The following is a 23,201-nucleotide window of genomic DNA, read 5'->3' as shown; positions in this document are numbered from 1 at the left end:
CATGTTGTCTTCCAAGTTTTTAAAGATTAAATTTCCTCATTTTAATGCATCTTGCTTACTGTATGATGGTGAGTTAAGGATGTAATTTTATTTCATTATGCATAGAGATAACTATGTCATTCTTTATGCACTGATTCGCAATGATATCTCTGTTTTAGGTCACATTTTATATATGATGTGTTTGCTCTCTTTTCTGATCAAATGCTCATTCAGATTATGTTGATATTGCTCTCTTAGTTCCTACAGCCTTAAATTAAGTTTTATATATCAGATGCCAAATCCTTCAAGCTTGTTTTCCTGTTTCATGATCATCTTAGTTTTTCCCAGTCCTTTGATTTTCCAAACGAATTTCAGATCAATTTTCATGAAACATGGTGAAATTATAGACTACTCTGTGAAAAACTGACTTGACTATGACACTCTTTTTTCTTGACAATTTAATAAATTGAATTGGCAATTTATTTATCAATAAATTTAGAATGTATCATACTTCTTCATACTCTCAATCTATTCAGTTCATAGTTTATATCTTTCAAAACATTTTTTAACTTTCTCTATAAAATTCTGCCCTTTCTTCATAAAATTTCAACCTAAGTACCTTGCATTGCATTTTATTTTATGCTAATGAGTGGAATTTTCTTCTATTACAATTTAAAATTTGTTATATTGATTTATAAAAATGTCATTGATTTTTTAAAAATGCTCATCTTACAGGCAGAAAAGTTCCTAAGCTTTTACCTCCAGTTGGTGGTTTGCAGAGCCTCTTGAATTTTTGGTGCAGATATTCTTTCTAATTCTTTTTTCCTGCGTATTTTTTTTTTTTTTTTTTGCTTTATACAGGATCTGTAGTAAAATTTTGAAAAGAAGTATTGATTTACTTTATTTTTCCTAACATTCATAGAATGTTTCTAAAGTTTCCCTTTTTAGTACAATATTTGATGGATTTTTTTTTCTTTTACTATCTTTATCAGGTTAAATTTTATCAGTTCAATTTTTTGCGTCTATTTTAATGAATATTTACAGAGTATCTACAGATATCCTAAAATTGGGCTATTATCATAACCACTTTCCTAAAACAGTTGTCATTACAGCTACATGATTAAATCAAACATTGTTGCCATCATGTTAAATATTGTACTTCACATGTTATTTTTGATCATCTTATTGTCTTTAATGCTCATATATGTTTATGACTATATCTCAATTTTATTGTTAGTTCTTCTCTCTTTAAAAATGCCCTCAATTCTTCCTTCTCCTAGTTCTTTTTCCAGACACCTATTAGCTACAGATGTCCCCCAAAATACTCTTTTTGATGTACCCTCGATTTTAGTTGATCCTTAAAGAACTTCTCTATTTAAGAGGTTTTAGTTAACACTTGCACACAGGCAGACGTAAGGCCTTTGGGGCTACTACCTCAAGCTAGAACACAGACAACTGAATAAAAAAAGACTGACTTTACAGCTGCTTCTCCTCATTTAAGTTGTGAATGTAAAAAATATTATTATTCAGTTAGCTTTGCTTACACAGTTAGAAGAGCTTCTATTTGTAAAACTTACCTTCACTTTTAAGGAATTCCTCTAAAAGTCATCTCATTTTCCTGTTGTCGTATTTGTGACTACTCTAATAGCATGAATTTATTATTCTTTGACCAAAAGACCTATGTTCATGGAGTAGTTCCGAGTATCCTAGTATCTCCTGGGGGAAATAGGTTATTCTGAGAGCTAAGCTAGCTCTAAATGACCACTGCCCTGAAACGGGAAGAATATTTTAGCCGTAAGTGGCTTTTCACTGAGCTTTCCAATTCCACTTAATGAGGCTAAAAGAGTTCACCATACAGTCATCATTTTAAAATTAATTATTTCTGGCTTATATCTGTGAACTTTTGTTGTCTTGATAATCTATAGTCCAATTTCTGTTCAAGGTAGGCTTTCATGTGTTTTTGTTTGAAAATTCCAGATAACAATCTGGTAAAGTAAGTCTGAGGTAGACAATAATTTCAAAACATAAGAAATGTGGACAAGGATTTTTGATGTTTCTTACTAATATGTGACAAGAGTAGACTTTCATTTCGCATTACAACCTGTTTTCCAGAAAACTCTGTGGCGAAGGTTGACAGACCCATCAGATCTTTCTTGCAATCCTTATGACTATCCTTAATCCAGAATCAGCTGCTAAAATATCACAGAAAGAAATAGAAAATCCATTGGACTTTAACTGAGAAGGCATCACAGTTAACAATATGAACTTTAAGACAGAAATATGTCTTCTAAAGCAAGTTTAACCTCAGGCAGAGCCCGTAGTACAGGGGTTATGGCACCAACCACATGCACTGAGAGTGGTGGGTTCGAACTCAGCCCAGGCCAGCTAAACATCAATGACAACAGCAACAAAAAAAATAGCCAGGCGTTGTGGCAGGCACCTGTAGTCCCAGCTACTTTGGAGGCTGAGGCAAGAGAATCGATTAAGCCCAAAAGAGTTGGAGGATGCTGTGAGCTGTAACGCCATAGCACTCTACCGAGGGTGACATAGTGAGACTCTGTCTCAAAAAAAAAAAAACCTCTTTAAAACAGAGATTTCTCAGCTGTACACCAGGGCTGGGAAAAGTGATCTCAAATCTATAGGGAATATTTACAAACTATGCTGCTTAACAAAGTCATATTGACAGTATTGACAGGAATTGAAGGAATCAACAGAATATTTGACTTTGTTAAGAAAGTGCCAAAAAAAGTCTAATCTTTTTAGAGCCTCACCCACAACACATAATGTACAGTTAAGCTTCATTTAGAAATTGTATTTATTAAGTAGAATATGTCCCCTTCATTGAGGATGTTTACCTCAGCCCACAACATATTGAGTCAGTATATAAATAACTCTACTGCAATATGTGTTTCAACATATGTTTCCAGGTGTGATTTCAGAAATAAGATTTCCTATAAGTAAAAATGACTTTTTGATCATTGTTTTTCTTTTATTTCATTGACACCATATGTCAGCTTGCTTATCCTTGATCACAGTTTCAGACTGAATTAATTTCTGACTTAAATGTAAGTCTGCTATGCATCTTTTTGTTAAAGCAAATTTAATTAATATTATTTAAATTATTGATCCCTACATTAGATAATACAGGGCCAGTGCCAACTCCTGTGGATCATTTCCAAACTCCCAACACCTAGAGTCCTCCCCTGCCCTGCCATAATGCAGTTATGAACATACAATCAACTAAATTTTTCAAATCTCTTAGTGAGTACATCAAGATACAGCATACCACTCCGTAACAGACTTGGCTTATATTACAGAAAAAATAAAACATTTTTAAAGCTTGACAGAATTTCCTTTCTAAGAGTATAGCTAATCTTCAATTTCCTAGCCTAAACTATCTAAAATGCCCCTAGCCTGATTCTGGATAATATATTTCATAGTTTAGTAAGGTGAAATCTCTATAGTTTTCAAGATTATGTCTTCTTCCTAAGTTAACCAATTAACCGAGAGTAGTACAGCCTTCATTTTCCTGTGAATTGGATGTAAATACATATCTGTTGTTTATAATAATGAACCATAAGAATAATTATAAAGAATTCATGTGCAACACATGTTTCATAACATGAAATAGTTATTTTTTAGTAAACTATTGTTTCAAAATATACATACAAAAAGTTCACAAATTATACATGCACCGTTTGTTGACATTTTGCAGAGGATCTCCCACAGAGGCCCCCGCCATCAGCCAGATAGATAAATACAACATAAAATAGTCACATCACATTTTAAACATATTTTTCCTCTCATATTAAACATTTAATGTGTATAAACGTAATAGATAAAGCTTGTTTTAAACATTTAATGTGTATAAATGTAATAGATAAAGCTTGTTTGATATTAAGTGTTTTGATGTGAATGTTATTTCTCTTTATGCAAAATATGCTAAAGAGGAATTGATATAAGCAATTATTCATATTACCAAAAACCAAGAATTTTCAGTGACAGAATATATATATAGTATACATATGTAAATGTTTGGGGGGTTACAAAAAAATAGTGTTGCTGTTAATTTTATGATGTTTATTCCTTTCAAAATACCTCACAATAATTCTGTGTGTGTGTGGCTGTGCTCACCGTTGAAGAGCGTTGTCTCGATAAAACTTCCACCACTTTATATTAAACTTCCAAATGATCTAGCATACCTCATACAATTATTTTTCTCTCTGTGCAGATCTGGGATTTAACATGCCACTTCTAAACACTGCATTCACTGTACTTCAGTGCAGAGAGATTTTTCCATGTCACATGGTCAGAGGGAGGTAGATTAATAGGGAGTTCTAGCTGGAAATGTCTTCTCTGTTATTGTTCTCCCTCAGCAGTTGATAGCTAAGTTAATTCTCTTTAGTTTTGTGCTCGAAAGCACCCACTGCCAAGCAATGGAGAGCTTTATGGGAGGGGGAAAAAAAAAAAAGCAGCAGCAGCAGCAATGGCGTCCATCAAAGTCTTAAAGTTGCATTTCCAAACTTTGGCTTGACCTGATGTGCCATTCACAAAAGCTTCAAAAGATGATTTTTTTTCAGGAAAGGTTCAATATGGCCCAAGGCTATCGGTTTTGAGTTAAACTGGGTGAAGTAGAAATATTTTACTCATCAGCTTTGCAGTCACAGAGTTTGCCTCAGCTAGAACAAAACTGCTGAGGCATTTAGAGAAAATTAACCCCCCATCCTGGCGGCCAGATGTGACTGGTTTCTGATGAATGCACATGAGTGGGCTGAAAAATCAAGGGACTGTGAAATTCCTGTCAGGTCCGTACAGTGCAGAATGGGCTATTGACTGCTTTCTATATTTCCCTCCATCATTCTTCTTGAACGCTGCCATTAATTTCCTCTCCTCCTCTGACTGGTGTTTTCTCCCCTCCCTCTTCCCCTTAGCTCCGTCAGCTGCTGAAATGGATGCAGGAACTGTGGAGGGAGTACTTCAGACTGGTGGTCCTCTTCAGCCAGATGAAGCTGGCCAAATTCCAGGCAAACTCCCAGGAGAGCATTCAGAAAATATTAGCTGTGCAGGTAGGTGATTGCAGGGAAGTAGGAAAGATCATTCGTATCTAGATTGAAAAGCAAATGATGGGTAGTGTGATGAAGCATTAAAACCATATCCCATCAGAGTTTTATAAATTTTTAACCTCTTTAATAAACTGGAATTGCATGAAGGATGAATTCAGTAAGTTAGCACATACCCCATGCATACTTTGGGAGTAAAGGGAGATTGGACTTACTTCTCATAAGCCTCAGAACAGATTTTGATAAAAAACATTTGATATAAATAAGATTTTTCAAGTCTTCAGGCTTTGCAGATGCCATTCGGCTGTTTGAAAGATGTTGACAACAGTGTCACTTTTGTGCAAGGTCTACTTCAGTGAAAATAACCCTCTTCTGTTTATTTTAAATATTGTTTTTCCTCTTATATTTTGCAAGAGGCTCATCCTCCTAAGCAGATTTGGAGACAGCTTTATTTGAAAAATAAGCAACTTGGAACTAGAAAGTAACAGTGGTTCTAGATGCATGTGAGCATTGCCTGGTTGTGCCTATAAAAAACGTTTAGTAGATCCATTGTTTTTAAGACTCATATATTTTAAAATTCATATTACCTTGTGAAGACTATTACTTAAATTTTCTTTAAAAATGTTCAAATTAATGTTTTATTATTTCAAATGTCACAAAATCTATAAAACGTAATCTCCTAAAGGAAACATACACTTGCAAAACTTTTAAGCAATTTCAAATTTCACTTTTGCTGTTGTCCATTTTTTGATATTTTCTTCTGAGGATCATTGTGCATGTGTGTGTTTGTGTGCTTTATATATAGATTGTATCGATAAGTGATTAAAACAAAAATAAAAATAAGAGAAATTTAAATGAAGGTTTTGAAAAGGAAGTACTTGACACATTTAGATTTAATACAAACGAGTACAAACTATTACAGTACTTTACAAGTCAAGAGAATCTTGCTTCCCTTAAGAAGTCTGTTAACAAGCAGAACATTACAGGGTGGTTATAATCTGTGATTTGTTTTTAAATATTCAAAGGTGATCTGCATGTTCTAATTAGTGTCTTTAGAAAACCATATTTCTGCCCAAACGTAAAGGTTCTTAAAAATCTTACCGGGCAGTGCCTGTGGCTCAAGGAGTAGGGCACCAGTCCCATATGCTGGAGGTGGCAGGTTCAAACCTAGCCCCGGCCAAAAAAAAAAAAGAAAAATCTTACCAATGATAAATTCACATTGTGAATTGTAATGTATTTTCAAATATTGAAAATGTCATTAGAAACGATTTGAAGTAAAATGAATTCCTCTCCATAACCTTCAATAAGCTTTACCAACCTTGATTTTAAATTACTTACACTTATGGCTGTTACATAGCAATGAAGATGAAGAGACGGGGTAGGGAAACTCAACTACCTACCTCAGTATCTAGAGACAGCAGCAAGCTTGGATTGTAATTGGAAAATTAGAGGAGGATAAATTAGTGGCTTTTTTTTTTACATTCCACATTTACTAAGTTTCACATATACCTTGTAAGATGCACTGCAGGTATAATCCCACCAATCTCCCTCTGCCCCCCTCCCCCGTCCCTCTCCCCCTTCCCCCTATTCTTAGGTTGTAACTGGGTTATAGCCTTCATGTGAAAGCCCTAAATTAGTTTCATAGTAGGGCTGAGTACATTGGGTACTTTTTCTTCCATTCTCGAGATACTTTACTAAGAAGAATATGTTCTAGCTCCATCCATGTAAACGTGAAAGAGGTAAAATCTCTATCTTTCTTTAAGGCTGCATAATTTTCCATGGTGTACATATACCACAATTTATTAATCTATTTGTGGATCGATGGGCACTTGGGCTTCTTCCATGACTTAGCAATTATGAATTGGGCTGCAATAAACATTCCGGTACAAATATCTTCGTTATGATGTGATTTTTGGTCTTCTGGATATATGCCTAGTAGACGAATTATAGGATTGAATGGCACATCTATTTTTAGATCTCTAAGTGTTCTCCAAACATCTTTCCAAAAGGAATGTATTAATTTGCATTCCCACCAGCAGTGTAGAAGTGTTCCCTTTTCTCCACATCCATGCCAACATCTCTGGTCTTGGGATTTTGTGATATAGGCTAGTCTTATAGGAGTTAGATGATATCTCAAAGTAGTTTGATTTGCATTTCTCTGATGATTAAAGATGATGAGTATTTTTTCATATGGCTGTAGGCCACACGCCTGTCTTCTTCAGAGAAGTTTCTCTTCAAGACCCTTTCCCAGCCTGCGATGGGATCACTTGTTCTTTTCTTGCTTATACGTTTGAGTTCTCTGTGGATTCTGGTTATTAAACCTTTGTCAGAGACATAACCTGCAAATATCTTCTTCCATTCTGAGGGCTGTTTGCTTGCTTTACTTACTGTGTTCTTGGCTGTGCAGAAGCTTTTTAGTTTGATCAGGTCCCAGTAGTGTATTTTTGAAGGTGCTTCAATTGCCCTGGGAGTCCTCCTCATAAAATACTCGCCCAGACAGATTTCATCAAGGGTTTTCCCTGCACACTATTCTAGTATTTTTATACTTTTGTGTCTTAAGTTTAAATATTTAATCCAGTGAGAGTCTATCTTAGTTAATGGTGAAAGGTGTGGGTACAGGTTCAGTCTTCTACAGGTTGCCAGCCAGTTCACCCAGCACCATTTGTTAAATGGGGAATTATTTCCCCACTGAATGTTTTTAAATGGCTTGTCAAACATCAAATAACGGTAAATAGCTGGATTCATCTCTTGGTTCTCTATTCTGTTCCAGACATCTACTTCTCTGTTTCTGTGCCAATACCATGCTGTTTTGATCACTGTCGATTTGTAGTAAAGTCTGAGGTCTGGTAGTGTGATTCCTCCCGCTTTGTTTTTATTTCTGAGTAATGTCTTGGCTATTCGAAGTTTTTTCTGATTCCATATAAAACGAAGTATTGTTTTTCAAGATCTTTAAAGTATGACAGTGGAACTTTAATAGGGATTGCGTTAAAATTATATATTGCTTTGGGTAGTATGGACATTTTAACAATGTTGATTCTTCCCAGCCATGAGCATGGTATGTTTTTCCATTTGTTAACATTTACAGCTATTTCTTTTCTTAGAGTTTCATAGTTCTCTTTATAGAGATCTTTCACGTCCTTTGTTAGATAAACTCCCAAATATTTCATCTTCTTTGCCACTACTGTGAATGGGATAGAGTCCTTAACTGTTTTTTCAACTTGGCTATTGTTGGTATATATAAAGGCTACCAATTTATGAATCCTAATTTTGTAACCTGAGATGCTGCTGTATTCCTTGATCACTTCTAAGAGTTTTGTAGTAGAATCCCCGGTGTTTTCCAGATATACAATCATATCATCTGTGAAGAGTGAAAGTTTGATCTTTTTTGACCTTCTATGGATACCCTTGATCGCCTTTTCTTCCCTAATTGTGATGGCTAAAACTTCCATAACAATGTTAAAGAGCAGTGGAGACAATGGGCAGCCCTGTCTGGTTCCTGATCTGAGTAGAAATGATTTCAATTTAACTCCATTCAATACAATATTGGGTGTGGGTTTGCTGTAGATGGCCTCTAACAGTCTAAGAAATGTCCCTTCTATACCAGTTTTCTTAAGTGTTCTGATCATGAAGGGATGCTGGATATTATCAAAAGCTTTTTCTGCATCAATTGAGAGACTCATATGGTCTTTGTTTTTTAATTTGTTTATGTGCTGAATTATACTTATAGATTTACCGATATTGAACCAGCCTTGAGACCCTGGGATAAAACCGATTAGGTCATTATGTATAATTTGTTTGATGTGTTGCTGGATTCTGTTTGTTAGGATCTTGTTGAATATTTTTGCATTCTATATTCATTAGTGATATTGGTCTATAATTTTCTTTTCTTGTTGGATCTTTTCCTGGTTTGGGGATCAGGGTGATGTTTGCTTCATAGAACGTGTTGGGTAGTCTTCCTTCTCTTTCTATCTTTTGGAACAGGTTGAGTAATATAGGTACCCTGTTTCTCCAAAAATAAGACAGTGTCTTATTTTAAGGTGTGCTCCCAAAGATGCGCTAGGTCTTATTTTCAGGGGATGTCTTATCTTTCCTGTAAGTAGGTTTTATTTTTGGAGGATGTCTTATTAACGGGGAAACAGGGTACTAATTCCTCTTTAAAGGTTTGGTGGAATTCCGACATGAAACCATCTGGTCCTGGGCTTTTCTTTTTAGGGAGGTTTTGTATGGTTGATGCTATTTCAGAACTTGATATGGGCCTGTTCAACATTTCCACTTGATTCTGGCTAAGTCTTGGAAGGTGACGTGCTTCCAAGTATTGGTCAGTTTCCTTCAGATTTTCATATTTCTGAGAATAAAGTTTCTTGTAATATTTATTAAGGATTTTTTGAATTTCTGAGGAGTCTGTTGTTATTTCGTCTTTGTCGTTTCTGATTGATGAGATTAGTGATTTTACTCTTTTTTTCTGATTAGGTTGGCCAAAGGTTGATCTATTTTATTGACCTTTTGAAAAAACCAACTTTTGATTTATTGATCTGTTGTATAATTCTTTTGTTTTCAATTTCATTTAATTCTGCTGTAATATAATTTTAAAAATTATAAAATAATTTTATAATAATAAAATTTTATAATTTTAACGCAATCCCTATTCTTCTACTGGGCTTGGGGTTGGAATGTTCTTCCTTTTCCACTTGCTTGAGATGTCCCATTAAGTTGTTAACTTCCTCTGTTTCCGTTCTCTTGAGGAAGGCTTACAGTGCTATAAATTTCCCTCTTAGGACTGCCTTTGCGGTATCCTAGAGGTTCTGATAATTCGTGTCTTCATTGTCGTTTTGTTCCAACAATTTGGCAATTTCCTTCTTAATCTCATCTCTGACCAAGCTATCATTCAGCATAAGGTTATATAACTTCCATGTTTTTTTTTTTATGAGTATGCAGATTTCTGTTGTTACTGAGCTCAACTTTTATTCCATGGTGGTCCAAGAAGATGCAAGGAATAATTTCTAATCCTTTAAATTTACTGAGGTTAGACTTGTGATCTAAGATGTGATGGATTTTGGAATATGTTCCGTGGGCTGATGAGAAGTATGTGTATTCAGTTTTGTTGGGATGAAATGTTCTGTAGATGTCTGATAAATCCAAATGTTGGATGGTTAGGTTTAAATCTAAAATGTCTTTGCTCAGCTTCTTATTGGAGGATCGATCTAACACTGCCAAAGGAGTGTTGAAATCTCCGACTATTACGGAACTAGAGTAAATCAAGTTGCTCATGTCTGTTAGAGTTTCTCTTATAAATTGAGGTGCATCTGGGTGGGTGCATAGATATTAATAATTGATATTTCATCATATTGACTATTACCCTTAACAAATTTGAAGTGACCATTCTTATCCTTCCTTACTTTTGTTGGTTTAAAGCCTATTGTATCTGCAAATAAAGTTGCAACACCTGCTTTTTTCTGATTACCATTTGCCTGAAATATGGATGACCATCCTTTCACCCTGAGTCTATATTTGTCTTTTAAAGTAAGATGCAACAAACATCTGGCCTGAGTTTTTGTATCCAGTCAGCTAACCTATGCCTCTTTAGAGGACAGTTTAAGCCATTCACATTAATGGAGAATATTGATAAGTCTGGTAAAATTTTGGGTATTGAGTTTTTTGAAAGTCCAGTGGACATTTTTAATCCTTTCACCAGCGTGAAAGTTGGATTTTGATCAAAAGTATCTGAGTGAGTTTACTTTTGTGGTAGAGGATTGGGTTGGTCGTTATGGAAGATAGGTCTGATAATATCCTGAAGAGCTGGTTTGGTTATGGCAAATTTCTTCAACATATGAATGTCATTAAAGTATTTAATTTCTCCATCATAAATGAAACTCAGTTTAGCTAGATACAGGATCCAGGGTTAAAAGTTATTTTGCTCTAGGAGATTAAAAGTCAATGACCACCCTTTTCTGGCTTGAAATGTTTCAGCAGAGAGATCTGCAGTCATTCTAATATTCTTCCCTTTGTAGGTAATGGCTTTCTTACATCTGGCTGCTTTTTTTTTTTTTTTATTTTTTTTATTGTTGGGGATTCATTGAGGGTACAATAAGCCAGGTTACACTGATTGCAATTGTTAGCTAAAGTCCCTCTTGCAATCATGTCTTGCCCCCATAAAGTGTGAAAAAAGCCAACAATCCCTTATATCAATGGGCAAGAGACATGAATAGAACTTTCTCTAAAGACGACAGACAAATGGCTAACAAACACATGAAAAAATGTTCATCATCTCTATATATTAGAGAAATGCAAATCAAAACAACCCTGAGATATCATCTAACCCCAGTGAGAATGGCCCACATCACAAAATCTCAAAACGTCTGGCTGCTTTGAGAATTTTCTCCTTCATATTAACTTTAGTGAAGTTAATTATGATATGCCTGGGGGATGTCTTACTGGGATTGAGTCGTGCTGGGTTTCTGAAACTGTCTGCTATCTGAATTTCAGAATCTCTAGGCATGTCTGGAAAATTCTCTTTCATAATTTCATGGAGATGGGCCTCTGTGCCTAGCGAGGCCACGTCATCGGATTCAGGGATTCCAATAAGGTGGATATTAGCCTTCTTCAAATTATCCCAGAGTTCTCTGAGAGAATGATCTGTTTTTGTTCTCCATTTTTCTTCTACTTGTGATGATGAAAAACCAGACACAATGTAGACATTTATCAATATAAAAGAGGATAAATAAACAATGGTACATCTAAAATGTCAGGCTAAGCAGAAGTTAATAAATATTAAATGGAAGAAAAACTTACAGAATAACATTTTAAGCAAATGACTTTTAATTAGATAAAAATAAATGCATAACATTTTATATTTCAATATTCTATATTACAATTCTACATACAATTTACAATTTTCTACAAGTATCCACATTTAAATCCTCAGTAGGAGTTCTAGAAAGAGGCACACACTGGTAACAGTGGTTAACTTGAAGAAGGAGTGGGATTTGTGGTTTCTGTAGCTGAAGAGGTTAGTGAGAAAGGAATTTCTTCAGTTTTCTTCATGTATTGATGCATTTTTATTTTGTTTTACAATGAATTTATTAGGAAAATAATTATAGGAAACCTACTATGTGCTAGCCACTGTTCTAGGTGCTACAGATACAAAATATAGACACAAATTCTTCCCCCTTATGGAATTTACCTTACAGTGGGAGAAATAAGATAGAAAACAAGCAAGTGAAATATCTAGTTCTGCCAGCCACTAAGGAGAAAAGTAAAATGGGGAAGAGACATGAAAAATTGCAGGGGAAGTACTGAAATAATATTATATTTTAGCAATGTTTTGCAATATTACCACTTGTTTAAGTAAATGGTTGGGTAAACTTTAAAAAAAAAATCCCTCTTTCTATGTTGAACTGAAATTATGCACTTAACTGCTCTGAATATCAGAGTCTGCCTTTTGGAGGGCATGGGATGGTGAATTGGTCTCTTGCTTGGTTAGTATGATCTGGATTATGAAAAATGTGTAAACAGCACCTAGCCAAGGGTCACTGTGAAAATGGATTAAACCATGTGAACAAGTTGCCCTGCACACAATAAACAATTTACTACATTTACTTACTTTCTTTTCTACTTTTCATGATACTGTAGTAAGATGATTCCCAAAATGCACAACCTCCTGCCAAAATTGCCAAAATTAATTAATTAGTCATGGAAATATTTATATTCTTTAATCTTTTCATCCTTAAGAACTTGCAGCTCCATGTCTGACATCATTTCAAACTCTTGGGAATTCAAGAAACTACATATAAGTACCCAACACTCTAGTCATATAATTCAATAAAAGAAATGTGACTGACTTCAATTCTTTTATTGATTCCTGTCTCAGCCTTTAAAATATGCATAAACAAAGAGAAAATAAATGCTCATAGTGAAAATGTCCAAACTTAACGAACTACTTTTTAATCAAATATCTTCCTGTAGATGAAAATCAGCATCCCACCCTCATTCACGGTTGACTATAACTAAGAAATAAATGTCTCCTGCTGAGAGTTAGTATAGAGTTAAAAAATGATGGCTGAAAAGAAAATTGGTAAGCTGATTTTTTTCTATATTCTTGCCTTTAGGCCTAATTATTTCATTACTCTACTATGGTCAAAAGCCTCTAGAATTCCATTTTGACTGATGGCAAGGGAATGTAAATTACTATAACATACCAAAACACTGAATTCATCTGTATTTATTGAAGACAAATATAGTGCACACCATATGTATCATGGCCTTTGACCTTAAATAGTTTACTACCAAGTTGAAGAATAATAATTTCAGAACATATTTTTTTGGTACCTACAATGTGAAAGGCATTTTGCTAACACTTGGGGTCCAGAGGTTGTAGACATAACCTCTGTCATAAAAGAGCTTGACATTTAACAGAGGTGGAAGACTTATACACTGTGTAAATACAAATGAAGTCAAGAAGGACACTTATCCCAACTTGAGAATAGAAGTCTAGTTACCTGGGGAGTGTAACTCCCATACTACATCTTGAAAGGTGAGAAGACATCAACAGAAGGTGGGGAGAGGGTTATATAAACAGGAAACAAAGATGTAAGAGAATAAAACAGCATTGTGCACAGGGGAAATGATAAGCAATCTGATACTCATGGAGCATAAAAATGCAAGACAGGGAATATCAGAGATGAAATGAAAAGGTAGATATAAAAATATTAGGGAATAATTAGTTACATGATTATGTTCCCAGCTACAGAAAGTAAACTTCATGGTTGGCCAGGAAGTGAAGAGAGCTACTTAGGCCTGAAATCAGGGGAATGCCTCTGTGAATGAATTGGATTTGAAACAGAAAAGAGTAAATGAATATAACTGGAGGAAGGGGATCATTGTGTGGGATAGAGAAAGGGAGCAGCATGAAGCAGAGGGAGTATGAGGAACTTAGAACAGATTCCAGGGATACAGAAAAGACCTAAGAATGCCTTTTATTCTTTCCTTTAAAAAAAATGTATCTAACCCTTACAATTGGCCAGACACTGTCCTCAGTGCTTTATAAATTTAAGTTAATGTAATTCTCAAAGAATCTATCAGGTGCTATGATAGATAGTATTGGCATTTGTAGAAGAGGAAACTCGAGAGAGATAAGTTACCTATTTTTCCCAGGGTCACATAGCTGTAAATCCAGGAAATTTGGCTAGGGGTGCCTGCTTTTAACCAGTATGCTATGAAAATTCTCTGTGTATGTGTGTGTTTGCTGAGATTAGATTGTATCAGTGGAAGATGGTGTGAAACAAGAAATAAAGCAAGGTCTTCAACAAGGCCACAAATATCAGGTTGACTAATTTAGGTATGACATTTAAGGAGTGTAATGAATAGTCAATAAATAATTCTTGACTCTTGAGTTACCAAACCAAGTGCTAAAATAACGGCATGCACATCTTAGGTATTTCTTTTCATAGTGTAAATGTTAGTATAACTTAATTCATCATCTACCAGTGGTGAGTGTACTTAAAATATAAAAACTGTAAAAAATAATATATAAACATTTTGGTGAAAAACATGAATGATAGGTCAAATTAACTCAAAAATCCCCCAAAAGATGTAGACATAAAAACCAGAGCTGGGCAAAGTAACACATACCTATAGTCCCAGTACATACCCAGTTGCTCAAAAGGCTGAAATGGGAGGATCACGTTTCAACCCCGCCTGGAAAACATAGTGAAATCCCATCCACACCCCCCTCCAAAAGAGGAAAAATTACTTCTAACATCTTATCAAAAACAGCAGAGGACAGAAGACAAAGAATATCCTGCAACTGCTAAAAGAACAAAACAAAAACAAAAAATTCTCTGCCCAGCAAAAGTATCTGTCAAAAATAAAAGCAACAGGGCAGCGTCTGTGGCTCAGTGAATAGGGCGCCGGCCCCATATGCCGAGGGTGGCGGGTTCGAACCCAGCCCCGGCCAAACTGCAACAAAAAAAATAGCCGGGCGTTGTGGCGGGCGCCTGTAGTCCCAGCTGCTCAGGAGGCTGAGGCAAGAGAATAGCATAAGCCCAAGAGTTAGAGGTTGCTGTGAGCCGTGCGACACCATGGCACTCTACCCGAGGGTGGTACAGTGAGACTATGTCTCTACAAAAAAAAAATAAATAAATAAATAAAAGCAACATAAAGATATTTTAGATACATAAAAGTGGAGAGAATTGTTCACTAGTAGAGCTGCATTATAATAAGTGCTAATAGAAGTATATTGGCTTAAAGAAAAAAAAATACCAGGAGAAAGCTTAAATCTACAGGAAAAAAGGAAGAGCAAAAAATATGACAAATACAGAATATGAGCAAATATAAAAGACTCTCTTTTGGTCTTAATTTATTACAAAGACTAATATATATATTTATTTTATATTTATAGTTTATATTTATTTAAGACTTGCATCATGATTATTCTATTTATCCTCCTATCTTTTATGCTATTACTCTCATTTATTTTTTATACACACACATATACACATATACGTGTGTATGTGTATATTTATTTTGCATACACATATATACACACATGTGTGTATGCAAAATATGTGTATACGTGTGTATATGTGTGTGTATGCAAAATAAATATACACATATACATAAGTGTATATGTGTGTGTATGCAAAATAAATGAGAGTAATAGCATAAAAGATAGGAGGATAAATAGAATAATCATGATGCAAGTCTTAAATTTAATTTTGACTCTATAGAGACTTAAGAAAAGGATATACTTTAGATATTGTGATCCCTCTTTTAAAAATAAAGAGATATAACAAAAAAAGCCAATAGAAGGATTAACATGGAATACTAAAATGTATTTGATTAACCTAAGAAACAACAGAAAGGGCAAAATAGAAATAAGAAAGAGACAAATTGTAGAAAAGTAGAAAGTTGATAGAGCTAAATCTAATCATTATATTAAACATAAATGGACTAAAAACCCCAATTAAAAAACAAATATAGTAACATTAGATAACATACAAGATTCAACTTTACATTGCCTATAAGTGATACACTTAAAAATGAAGAGACAGGTTAAAAGTTTTAAGGATGGAAATAGATGTACCATGAATCATTAAGTATAATACAATTGTCAAGGATATATTAATAACAGATAAATTAAATTTTACAACTAGAAATATTACCAGGAACAGAGAGGGTCATTTCATAAAGAATGAAGTCATCAAACACAAATAACAATTTTAAATGTGTATGTATCTAATAATAAAGTTTAAAAATACATAGAGCAAATACTGAGAAAACTTAGAGACTTTAAAAGTGCATGATTATAGTCTGAAATTTTAATGCTCCCATCTCATGAATCAACAGAACATGAAGACAGAAAATTAGTAAGAAAATGGAAAAATTGAACAAAACTATCCACCAACCTGACCTAATTGACATTTATAGAACCATCCATCCCAATATATTTCCATATGCATTATTTTACTTTTTTTTTTTTTTGAGACAGAGTTCATTATGTCACCCCCCTCAGTAGAGTGCCATGGTGTCACAGCTCACAGCAACCTCAAACTCTTGGACTTAAGCGATTCTCTTGCGTCAGCCTCCCAAGTAGCTGGGACTACAGGCACCCGCCACAATGCCCAGCTGTTTTGTTGTTGTTGTCGTTGTTGTTGTTGTTGCAGTTGCCATTGTATAGCAGGCTGGGGCTGGGATTGAACCCACCAGCTCCAGTGTATGTGGCTGGTGCCCTAACAACTGAGCTACAGGAGCCGAGCCCATATGCATTATTTTAAAGTGCATATGTAACATGTATATATTTCCAAATATAGACCATGCACTGAGTCGTTATAGTCTTAATAAATTTTAAATGTTTGAAACAGTAAATAATATGTTTTCTGACCACATTGGAATTGTTAGAAAAGAATAATTGAAAGATACTTGAAAATCTCTCAAATATTTGGAAATTAAATTACACACATAAATATCTGATGGGTCAAAAAAATGAATTATGAAGAAAATCAGAATATTTTGAACAGACATAAGAACATTCATGCAATATTAATCCCCTGTGATGAAACTGATGCTCCAAGGGGCATGAAACTGTAGTTTCCTGAGGGTATAATTAGTGCATAGGTCTTGAATAGAGAAGAATAATGATGAAATCAGAGAAGTGATCAAGACAAGATCTTCAATGGGCCCACTTTAGGGACCATCTCCATTGCTTAATTAGTACCTAACTTAGCATTTCGCATATAAAACCTAGGCTTTTTTATTAGCACTTTGGAATATGCTAATAAAAAATGTTGCATAAATCAATAAAACAAAGTTCTTCTTGACTGCTAATGTAACCAAGTCTACTTTATTATTTTCATATGTTGACTTTGTTGCCAAATTCTCCCTTTGAATATAATTAAAAACTCCTTCCTCCACTCCCAGACTCTATAATTCTATTTCCTGTTTTACCTCAAAGTGGTTTCCAATAACTTAACCCTTTCCTTTCTTTTTTTTTTTTTTTTTATTGTTGGGGATTCATTGAGGGTACAATAAGCCAGTTACACTGATTACAATTGTTAGGTAAAGTCCCTCTTGCAATCATGTCTTGCAAACCCTTTCCTTTCTAATTTCTTGGATTTTGTTCATTGCTTCTGGTATTGGTCATCTGGTTCTTTCACTTCTTAGAATATCCAAGAGATTCTCTGGGACAATATCCATAAGGTACCTGTGATGAGCGATGTTAGCATTGCAGCACCTATTGTCTGTCCATTTGAAGAGGACCTCAATTCAAATATTGATATCTAAGATGCAAATATATTCCTTTTACACATATGTCAATATGATGTAGCTTCAGGAGATTAAGAAAACATTTGCCAATATTAAATTCCATGAATTAAATTATCTACTCCCTTTATTCTAGTAAATAATACATTAAAGCAAAATGCATTCCTTCCTTTGATTTTAAAATAAAATAAGCTTATCTACAATTATCTGTATTACAGAGATACAAATTTTATGTGTTCTGATTTTTTTCTCAGACTTAACAACAACCAAAACCCCAGCATTTTTATTTTTTCAAAATTCATTTTATGCCAGCAGTACATTTTTCAAGTGGAGGAGCCTTGTCAATGGTGTGGGGGAGAGGAGTTTTTCAAAGACAGAACTTTAAGTTTGAAAATTAGTGACTAATGGAGCATATCCAGTAGGTATTTTTCATACATCTTAGCATCATCATTATATAATGATGCTGCTTTGATGTGAGATTAACTCAGACACATGATTTTTCATCTAAAAGTATCAAGATTGTAAAACAATGAACAGTACTGTTATAACAAGAGGGGGAAAAAATGAAGATAAAATTTTAAAAGAAAATTCAAAAAGGTGACATTTGAAACAGCCTTGTTGTCACAAATGGTGCCAAGTCTATCACAAATCACAAGCAAATAGAAAATTATGAAAATGAAGACAGGGATTCAGTAAAATTTAATGTGAGGATGGCACGTTACAGTCTCAGTACTTTGGAGTATGCTGAAATTTTTTTTTCATGTGAAGTGAGAAAGTACAAGGCACTGGGTATTCTCCCTCAACCCAACACCATTTCCTGTATCTTCTAAACGTGTAAAGTTTTACCTTTAGATTTTCATTCTTGTAAGAGTCTGTATGTACTGTCATTAGGGGAAAATAGCTAACCTGACCAAAGTTCAAAGTTGAAAACTCTTTTCCCTCATTTCCTCTCAGTTGCTAATGGGATTGTTTTCCAAACTGATTCTTATGATCTCCCTAAAATTAACTAGAATCCAGGGAAGAGCATGTTACCACACTGGGGGAGTTTGGCAACTGAGCTGAAGAAAGCTGAGGTACTTGTCTGAAGACACATGACCACCACATGATGAATCTTTGGACTAATACCTCAGTCAACCATAATTTCTACCCTTAACCCTCTTAATTAAAAACGGGCCTGTGGTCCCTCTGAACCTTTCTTTGAGTCACTCTACTATATATTAACCTTAAGCAAAACGGAAGGCCATGGGCTCACATAATTAAGGTCTCAGGTTGGGAGTGTTAAGTCATGAGAAAATATTGAAGGACGTTGTCATAATGTCAGCAGATGTATTGGCCTCTTGGTGCCTTAACTAAATACAAAGCTGCTTTGATTCTTGCCCTGACTTTGTCAAACATTGATTACTTTATAGTTCACACTTCTTTCAATATTACACATTTGAAGGTAAAGTCTTTACCAAAACAAAGCTGCTTCATGGAAGTCCCTCTGTCCTTGGCATTACTTGACTTAAATACGGTATTTCAACACAGCTCTAGTAAATGTGTTGATAAACATATCCTAGATTATAAACTCATCTATTGGAATGCTAACGTGGTTACAAAGCAGATTATCTTATTTAAAGACACTGGTTTTAAAATTTAGATGTTTAATTTAATTATCCTTTCCCAGAAGTATAGAAGGAAATCAGAAACCTAGTGTGAATAACATTATCTTCACAGAAATGAAAACTTGCAAGAGCATTTTTTTGCCACAAACTCAATAATTTTAGTATAATCACTAACTATGTTTTTGTTTTACAGAACCAGTATGATTTGGAAAAAGAATAAAATTGCTTTTAAAGTACAAAAATAATTATGAACCACTTGAAACGTAATGTCTGTGTTTTATTTCTCATCAGAATTCATTAGTGTGTAACATCAATAATTTAGCCCATCATTTGCCAACACTGACTTGGCTCAGTAGTTCAATCATGTAACCCTGTAAACTCACTTTCCATTAAAATGAATGTTGCTGACAAAGGATAACTAAAGAGATACTTCATTTATTAACTAAAGAGGTACTTCATTTATCAACATTTTTAAATTAGGAGTTTGGGGCCACAGAAGCTTAGCTGGATGATTTATTTGAAGGATCTTTATATTAGACCTAAAGACTGGTTCCAAATCATACGATGCTACCCACAAAGATAATCGCATTTCATTTGTGTGACATGTGACTCGAGGCTCTCTCTTTGGAGGCAAGCATAGCCACCTGCAGAGAATCAAATGACCTACCAGAATGAAAACTTGACTGTGTAGTAGAAATTTATGAAATACGCAGCATTCTCCCATACCCTGATTTAGTCTGTTGGGTGTCTTTCTTACAAAACCTACAACAGGAAATCCAATATTCTTATATCCTAATGTTGCAAAATTTGATTTGAGGCACTAAGTAGGCTAAAATGAGTTAATGATGAGGACAAGGCTCCCAATTATTCACAAATTGTTCTTTAGGATATTCAAATTCCACATCACTTGCTTTTGACCTACACTTTTCCTGATACAAATGCCTAATATGTCACCCATGCCATTTGCAAAAAGACAGTTTCATTTTCCAGAACTGATCCCACATTCTGCTGCTGCGTTAACATCACATCATTTTGGATGCAAAAAGCAAACAGACAAACAAATAAAAACATCTGCAGCGCAATGAGCAAAGCATGAAATCAAAATTCCTTAGACACATAGACGTCAAAATTTCATTTCCTGACCTAGGCCTTTAAACATGATTTCTAGCAAACACCATACAACTGCTTCGAATCCTTCCTTGCTTTGGCTGTAATAAGTTAAATGCATGTTCTTGTTAAAACCTCTTTGTACACAAGGAGAATCTCAGCATTTAACCTCTCAAGTTGCCAGCTGGCATCTTTCCCTGTTTTGGATCAAAAAGTTCTCAGCCAGCCGATTCAGTCAAAAGTCAAAATCCAGGGCTGAGATTGGATTAGAAAATGTTATCTTTACTGTATCAAAACTGTTTCCTTTTTTCTTATTTCATCTCTTCTCTCCCCATTTAGCTTTCTTGCCTTCTTCAGAAATATTTATCCTGAAAAGTTCGAAACAAGAACAATCCCACAGAAAAGCTTTCTCACGTCCCCCCTTTATCTTTCCTTTGCCTGATGCAAGTTCAAATGGGGGAGTCCTTTGAATACTATTAGTAAGGAGTCGCTCAGTTGCTCACCTCACATGCCTTGTCAGCAGCATTCTACAGCCTTTTTGGGAGGAAGCAGAAGCAGCTGCGCTATAGCAGCGCAGACAGCAGTCCAGGGTCTTCAGTGAGTTCCAGCATCATCGCATTGGCTTCTATTTCCACGATACTTGATATTTTCAATTTGTGTTTATTTTAATTTGGCCCTCACAAATCACCCTGGAAAAGAAGATTTTGTTTTGTTAGATCTATTTTACGGATAAATTAAGTCACGAAGAGCATGAGTGAACCGTCCTCTGTGACATGGCTTCTTTGTGGTAGAGCCAGGATTAGAGCCCATGTTTTCTCATCCCCAGCCCAGACTATGCCAGAGGGCACGTGCTGCTGCTGAGAGTTTATGCTAAGAGGAGAGAGAGAGAGCGGCCGGTGAAGTGGTGGTGGGGTGGAGATTATGGATTTATTGTAGAAGGCTATAAAAGTTAGAAAAAGGAGAAGATACTGGATGAAGTTTGTGGTAAATTGTCATTTTTAAGAGAATTATAGTATACAGATGGCACCCTTAAAAAAGCTAACTCATTTCTCTGGGCTACATTTTTAGAGGAAATTGAGCCAAAAATTACTATAGAGAAAAGTTAGGCCCACAATTAAAAGATTCTGTAGAAGAATAGAAACAAAGGCAAATGGAGAAGGAAGAAATAATAGACATTTCAGAGGCTTGATTCCACTGGCCTGTTTAAAGCATGGCTTCATTCAGGTCTAGGAGAGTAACAACAACAATCAAATGATCCTACTTTTGTAGCTACAGAAAAACAACATGAGAATTGACAGGGCCCTTACTACAAGGGAATTGAGGAGTCCCATTCAGGCTATGCATAGCTTAATAAGAGAAGAGAGAATGAGCTTGTGTAGTGATATCCTCTGAGAACCTGAAATACTGATTGGCAGGTGACTGAGAAGAGCTAGGGCAACAAGTTTTATAGTCAGATTGTGGAGCAGTAGATGTGGATGATCTTAGAGTAAGCTAAACAAATCAGAGGAATAAAAACAAGTACCTCAGTTAAGTCTCTAGGTTCAGCTAGAGAGAAGCATGGCATCAATCTGAGGAGAAAGTAGAAAAGCCCAAGAGTTAGGATAAAGACTAAGTACCATGAGAAAAACTTTTCAAGATAGTGGTCATCATTGACTACAACTGTAGCCCAAAGTTTGTGTATTGTCTTGGTCTGTTCTGACTGCCAAAACAAAATACCATAGACTCCATAACTTAACGTATACATAACTCCATATATACGTATGTGTGTGTGTGTGTGTAATCTGTTTCATATAGTTCTGGAGGCTGGGAAATCCAAGATCAAGATAGATAGATGATAGATAGATAGATAGATAGATAGATAGATAGATAGATAGATAGATAGATAGATAGATAGATACAATGTTTCATATAGTTCGGGAGGCTGGGAAATCCAAGATCAAGGTGATGCAGCATCTAGTGAGGGTTCCTTATAATGGGGTCCTTACACGGTGGAAGGAGCCAAGGATCTCTCTTGGGCCTCTTATAATGACACTAATTTCATTCATATGGACTCCACCCTCATGAGCTTTCCAAAGGCCCTACCTCTTAATACCATCACATCAGAGGTTAGGATTTCAATTTGTGTATTTTGGAGTGACTCAAACATTCAAACCATAGCATGTATCTTCAATGGGTATTTCTTTCACTTGTAGAGTATTTAATTGTGTAAAAAGAATATATAACTTTTATGTAGGCATCTGCAAATTTAGCTTGGAATGTTAGCAATCTCGCTATATGATGTAAAGCTATTTTTCTTTAAGACCTTGCAAAGGCCACAAATTTAGAGCAGTGATTTTTGTTGTTTTGTTATGAGGGGAGCAGCAAAGTAATTTTCTAGAATAAACCTAAGTTTGTGGCTTTCATTGTGTATCTTGTTAAATTATTGTGGAAAACACGCCACCATCATGGCATTTGTTAAACTATGTGGCTGCCTAACTGTATGTCATGTGACATATTATCCAGACAAATTATTGCAACAAACCCGTTTATGCTATATATATCTATTATGGTAAAAAGTTGAGTAATTTAAAATTTACCAAAAAATCCACCAAAATACATTTAAATTTACCACATACACATATAAATATCAGGCATGCAAAGAAATACAGGGTGGCCAATGAGTTCATGTGCAATTTATTTATTTATTTATTTATAG

The 23,201-nt window shown here is 35.0% G+C and overlaps 1 protein-coding gene across 1 annotated transcript in view; it reads left to right on the top strand.

Annotated features, from left to right (window-relative positions):
- Positions 1-23,201, top strand: part of CCDC178 (coiled-coil domain containing 178) — a 427,305-nt gene that overhangs the window by 384,780 nt on the left and 19,324 nt on the right. Inside the window, exon 19 of the mRNA XM_053571342.1 lies at positions 4,911-5,045. Within this exon, the coding sequence (XP_053427317.1) occupies positions 4,911-5,045 (135 nt within the window). The remainder of the gene's footprint in view (positions 1-4,910; positions 5,046-23,201) is intronic.

The sequence above is a fragment of the Nycticebus coucang genome, chromosome 19, assembly GCF_027406575.1.
Source record: "Nycticebus coucang isolate mNycCou1 chromosome 19, mNycCou1.pri, whole genome shotgun sequence".
Taxonomy (NCBI): domain Eukaryota; kingdom Metazoa; phylum Chordata; class Mammalia; order Primates; family Lorisidae; genus Nycticebus; species Nycticebus coucang.
Note: the sequence above shows the minus strand (reverse complement) of the source record. Positions and strands in the feature narration are given on the sequence as shown.